Source organism: Corvus moneduloides, chromosome 6 (assembly GCF_009650955.1).
Source record: "Corvus moneduloides isolate bCorMon1 chromosome 6, bCorMon1.pri, whole genome shotgun sequence".
Classification (NCBI taxonomy): Eukaryota; Metazoa; Chordata; class Aves; order Passeriformes; family Corvidae; genus Corvus; species Corvus moneduloides.
Genome location: NC_045481.1, coordinates 2,413,592 through 2,419,591, shown reverse-complemented (window position 1 = coordinate 2,419,591; position 6,000 = coordinate 2,413,592). Strand labels below are relative to the sequence as shown.

Here is a 6,000-nt window from a genome sequence, read left to right as displayed (position 1 = left end):
ATTGGGATCTTGGGGGGCTGGGACAGGCTCTGCCCAGCCAGCTCCACAAGGAGGGGTTCCACCCTTCATCCCCACAGCTCCTGAAGGTTGGGGACCGCCCTGAGCATCTCACCAGGATCCGTACTACGGACACGCCACGTATTTCAGGAGCTCCCACCTCGCCTCCTCCCAACTCCAGAGCGCTGGAACTGGCTGTCACTTCCACAAAAATCACCAAAAATCAGGACTGAAAGGCTCAGCCCATCCACTGCCCTGCCTGGGGCAGGAGTTTCCTCAACCTGCTTTCTGGAGCCAGGACTGCCGGAGCAGAGAACACAATAAATGCAACGTTGTCCTTAAATTCAGCCGTGTTCCAGCTCTCCCTTAAGCCTGGGAGCATTTTAGATCTCCAAGAGTCGAAGTGATGCAAACAACTGTCACTTTATTGTCACGTCCAGCCGTACTGCAAAAGGCACACAACAAACTTCATTGGTACAAAAGAATTTCGCTCCGGGGCTTTTCATGTCATTTTCCTTGAGTTTTCTATTTTTTTTTTTTGTTTCCTTTTGCAACACAGTCACTGGGCTCTCCCATCGCCCTGATGGGAAGATCCTTTCACAGAAAGGACTATTTTGTGCAGACAGACAGCCCCTTATTGCAGGGGGAACAGCCCCAAGGGTAGGCGGGCACGGCCACCCCCGGCCCCTTCCGGAGCCGCCCCGGCCACCTGCGGAATAACTGGGAATAAATGGCACCTCTGTGTCCCCCTGCTCCCTGGCACTGCTGCTGTTTGTAGGGATAAGCTCCATCAGAGCCCTCAACAACATCCCAACCCCATCACTCCGATCCCATCACTCCAGCTTCGACTGCAGGACAATGGGATGGGGAGGAGAAAAGGAGAGGCCCTGCTTTGGCTGACCCCTCCCCACTTCAGAGCAGCGTTGAGCATTTCTTTACACGATTTATCCCTTTTTTCCCTCCAGCTCTGGGTTTCTGCAGGGTGAGGATCCCATGGAGAGCACCCAGGGTGGTGCTGCAGCCCCCAGGGGCTGCCACAGCAGGGAAAAAGAGGCTGGGGATGAATTTGGGGAATTTTCCTGCCTGTGCCAGCATGGAAGCTCACGCTGCTGGTGCACACACTGCAAACCCAGCCATGGATGGGGTCTGGAGTCACAAACCTTATCCCAGCCATGGATATGGCACCCAAAGAGAGATTTTTGGGGTATTTGGTGGGGTCTCCCCCAAGCCAGAGCGGGATACACAGCCCTGAGCCCCAGGCAGCATCGCTCCAGCTGCCCTGTGGGGATTTAGGGAGAGCAGGATGCTTTAGGGACCCCCATCCTGCCCTGTAGGGATTTAGGGACCATCATCCTGCCCTGTGGGGATTTAGGGAGAGCAGGATGCTTTAGGGACCCCCATCCTGCCCTGTGGGGATTTAGGGAGAGCAGGATGCTTTAGGGACCCCCATCCTGCCCTGTGGGGATTTAGGGAGAGCAGGATGCTTTAGGGACCCCATCCTGCCCTGTGGGGATTTAGGGAGAGCAGGATGCTTTAGGGACCACATCCTGCCCTGCCAGCATTTGGATGTTGACATTTTTCCCATAAAACCCCTCAGGCAGGGCCAGATCAAGCTCTGGGGCGGGGACACGGTGCCAGTGGCACGGTCCCACAGCAGCTCTCCCATATCCCAACATCCCAAGGGATTTTTTAGTGCACTCTGCCTATAGCTACGCTCCATTTCTTTTGGTACCAGCTCCCCTTTCTCAGCTCCCTCCCCCAACATTTCTTATAAAAATAAGATTGTGCTTATTTATAAAATAATTACAATTTTTTTTTGTTTGTTTTTTTAAGAAAAAGCTTCCAGTTAAAAAAAAAAAAAAAACGGTGGTATATCAAAATATGGCAAAACTTTGGCTGTCAATGGCTAAACTCTAATTAAAAATACCCACTACAAAGGCATTGTGCTGTGATCATCAACTCTGCAATGCTTTACCCTCCAGAACCAACGGCAAATATTCCACCTGGGCTGTCTGGCTTCCCTGGGACGCACTCAGAAACCACCCTGGGATTTTCCTAGCACGTCACCATCATCCTCTGGCAGAATGATTCCAACTGTAAGACACCTAAAGATGCATGGAAAGCCTTGGGAAACGGGAACGGAGACGGCAGCGGGAAGAGCCACACGGACGAGGCGGTTGGATGCACGTTCTCCTCGAGAGGAAAGTCTGTTTTCTCACCTTAGTGCTTAGGAAAAATATAGGATTGCTGACAGAGTTCGTGAAAGAAGAGAGGCAGATCCTTTGTATAAAAGGTGTTTTAGAGCAGGAGTAAAACACAAATGGGTCTATAAGATCCAGACATATATAAACATACATACCTTGATATATTTATATATGTATTCTCTAGATAGTCAATGTTTGGGATGCATTATTGCATTATCCTTATAGGGGATTTATCTTTTTCCATCCTCCTTTGCTTTCTTCTTCTATTTTTTTTTTTTTGGGGGTGGGTTTTGGGGTTTTTTTTTGGTTTTGGGGGTTTTGCTCTCAAAAAAAAAAATTTTAAAAAAAGATAAAAACAAGTTGCAAATGGCTCTGAGAGCTTCCAGCCATCATCCACCTGGCTGGGACTGCTGCGGCCTGATCTCCAGCACAGGTTTTTGGACAAACTGGGATCATGCTCTGCCCCAGGAGCTGCTGGCCGTGCCTTCCTCCATGGAACATCACCGTGCCCGGAGATCCCTGGCTGGTTATTGCTTGATTCTCCCTTCCCATACTGGCCTTTAGGGTTATTTACATTTCTTTGGCTTGGCTTGAACACGACAGTCTGGCACTTTCCAGCTGCCCTGGAGTCACCTGGGGGCAAGGAGGGGGAGAGGCCACCTCGCCACGAGGCCACGAGAAAACACGGGTGGGCTTCTGCCGGCTCACACGGAGCCGTGCTCCTCCCAGTCGGAATAAGACAACTTGTGTTTGGCACAAACTCCTCTGGAACCAACTCCGTGCCCGGGCACCCCCATCCCGCCCCTTATCCGGACAATCCTCCGGTGCAGTGCCACAGTTCCCATGGTTTGCAGGGAGCGGGGCGGGGGGAAGGCGGCGTCGGAGCCTCCCCACGCTCAGACCACGAACTCGGGGACTTCGTCGTGGGTCAGATCCAAGGAGAAATATTTGCTGGTTCTTTTCACCGGGAAGGTGTCCTGGATGTTGATGCACTGCTGGGCCAGGCAGCCGTTGCAGTAGAGCCCGTCCTCATCCAGGCCGTGGGCGCAGCCGAAGGTGAAGCTCTGAGCCGTGTCCTGGCACAGGTTGGCCAACTGCAAGAAGTCCTTCTGGTAGAGCCGGATGTCATCCAGGCTCAGGCTGTGCCGGTCCGTCGACGTCTTGGGTTTCCTGCACGTCGTCTGAGAAAAGCCAAGAGGAGGCTCAGGGTCTGCCAGGGAGCCCAGGGGGTTGGGGAATCCCAAAGCCCCCAGTCCCACGTACCTGGGGTAAGGAATCGGTGCTCTGCCCCCGCAGCTTCACCACCGTCTCCGAGGAGCTGGAGGTGGAGGAGCTGATCTCCTTCACGATGAGTCCTGCACGAAGGAGAGAGGAAGAGGAGGGTGCCAAGGTTATTTTGGGGTGGCTCAGCTCTGCTGGGATCCACTCTTGCTGTCCATGGGGACAAAGGCTCCCTCAGCGCAACGCAGGGTCTTCAGCCCTACAGCTCCACTTGCAACCAGCGTTACCTACAAAGCCTCCCAAATTTGCCCCAAAATGGCATTCAAAGCTGTCCCCAGGGAGCCTGGCATCCCAAAGACCTCCCAGTAGCTCCCAGCACAGAGCTGGAAATGCAGGTGACTTTCTGGGTGCAGCTCCAGAGAAGATCATCAAGTCCAACCATTCCCTGAACACTGCCAAGGCCACCACTGCCCTGTGTCTCCAAGTGCCACATCCACAGAGCTTTTAAATCCCTCCAGGAACAGGGACTCCACCACTGCCCTGGGCAGCTGTGCCAGGGCTGGACAAACCTTTGCAGGAAGAAGTTTTCCCTGATATCCAATTTAAACCTCGCCTGGCACAACTTGAGAGAGGTTCCTCTTTTCTTTACCCCATCTCTCCTTCAACCCATTGGGTGAACAGCTTTTCCTCATGTCCCAGTGGACACCCTGGGCTAATTCCACTCTGCCAAACACCAAAGAACCACAGGATGACCAGGGTTGGAAGGGACCTTAAAGATCACCTCATTCCAGCTCCCAAAGGCATGACTTGCACTGGGGGATTGGGAAGAGAAGCGGCCACCACCTTACCCGAGTGCCCGTTGAACTTGCGGGACAGCAGCATGTCCTCGGTGATGTAGACGCACATGTCGGGGCTCACCTCCATCTCCCCGGCCTGCTCCAGCTCCCGGGGATCATCCACCAGCATCTCGATTTCTGCGGGACACGAGGAGACAGGACAAGTCAGGTGTGCACCTTCAGAGCACCCTCCAAGCCCAAAACCACTGGAAAACCCAAACCAGCGCCTCACCGTCATCCTGGGAATCCTCCTCCAGCCGGTCCTTCCCGCCGCTCTCCACGCCGGAGGTGTGGGAGCTGCCATGGCTGGTCATGGAGCTGCACGTCTTCAGCTTGCGGTGGGCGCCGGTGCCCGAGAATCCGTCCTCGGGCCCCATCTCCCGGGGTTTGGGGTCGGCCTCGATGCCGGAGGTGTGGGAGCTGCTGTGGGAGGCGGTGGAATGCCGGGACAGCCGCTTGTGCCGGATGCTGCCGGCGCTGCTGCCGCTGGCGCGTGAGCGCTTCTCCAGCTGCTCCATGTCCAGGTCCAGGGTGTCGCTGATGTAGGATTCCCGGTACTGCTTCTTCTCTGCAAGGGGGGCACGGAATCAGCATGATTCCCACGACCCCCAGGGAAACCGGACCCCCTGGAAGGGCATGGACCCCCTGGCACCCAGAGGAATTGTCACCCGAGCCCAGCGTGGTGGCACAGCTGGAGACGGTGACAGAGGGATGGTGGAGCAGGAGCCCCAAACCTGCTATGCTCTGTGAGGGGCTGTCCCTCCAACAGAGGAGGAGGAGGAAGAGGAAGAGATGTCGAGGAAGAGGAGAAAGACAAGACAGAAAATAAGGAGGAGCAGGAAGAGAAGAAAATAAATGAGGAGGAGGAAGATGAGGAGGAGGAAGAAGAGGGGAGGAAAGAGGAGGATGAGGAAGAGAAAGGAAGATGAGAAGGGGAAAGATGAGAAAGAGAAGGAGGAAGAGGAGATGAAGGAAGAGGAAGAAGAGGAAGAGTAGAAGGAAGAGAAACAGGAAGAGAAGGACGAGAAGGAGGAAAACAAAAGAAGAGGAGGATGAAGATGAGAACAAGGAATAAGATGAGGAAGACAAGGAAGAAAAAGATGAAGAAGATGAGAAGGAGGAAGAAGTTGAGGCAGATGAGGAGGATGAAGAACAGCAGGACAAGAAGAACAACAAATAAGAAAAGGAGAAAGGAAGATGAGGAAGAGAAAGAGGAAGACAAGGAGAGGAAAGAAGAGCAAGAAGACCTTAAGCTTTCACAAGGACGAGGGGCACTGGGAAAGCTGTGCTGAAGCACCGGGCAGAACTGGGATATCAGGGGTGGCCGCAGGCCTTGTGCCCATCCCACAGCAGTGCGGGGGCTGTGGGCACGGGGCTGGCACAAGCACCAGGTGCTTTCACAGGCAGAAACGCCCCGTGGGAGCCTGTCCCGGCGGGATTGGGGCCTGGAGCACCTACCCTCGTTCTCCTCCAGCCGGCGGACCTGGCGCAGCACGGGCTGCAGGTTCATGTAGAGCCGGTGGCTGCTGCTCAGCAGCTGCAGGAGGTGGCGCGAGCGCAGCGGGCAGCCCGTGTAGTAGATGAGCTTCCGGGCCGAGGGCAGCCCGTCCGGCAGGATCTCGAACTTCTTGCCCTGGGTGGGACAAGGGAGACATCAGCCCCGAAGAGGAGAATGCTCCCATTCTCACCCAGTCCTGCTGCAGCTCCTCGTTAACCCCATCGGTTGTCATCGCCTGCTGGGG

The 6,000-nt window shown here is 54.8% G+C and overlaps 1 protein-coding gene across 6 annotated transcripts in view; it reads right to left on the bottom strand.

The window, feature by feature from the left end:
* Positions 1-404: 404 nt before the first annotated feature.
* Positions 405-6,000, bottom strand: part of FRMD6 (FERM domain containing 6) — a 38,440-nt gene continuing 32,844 nt past the window's right edge. For all 6 annotated transcript variants that reach the window (XM_032112143.1, XM_032112144.1, XM_032112146.1 and 3 more), the window contains 5 exons: positions 5,717-5,891; positions 4,491-4,826; positions 4,271-4,396; positions 3,465-3,556; positions 405-3,382 (listed from right to left, as the gene is read on the bottom strand). In XM_032112143.1, coding sequence (XP_031968034.1) covers positions 3,098-3,382; positions 3,465-3,556; positions 4,271-4,396; positions 4,491-4,826; positions 5,717-5,891 — 1,014 coding nt within the window. In that variant the 3' untranslated portion in view covers positions 405-3,097. The remainder of the gene's footprint in view (positions 3,383-3,464; positions 3,557-4,270; positions 4,397-4,490; positions 4,827-5,716; positions 5,892-6,000) is intronic.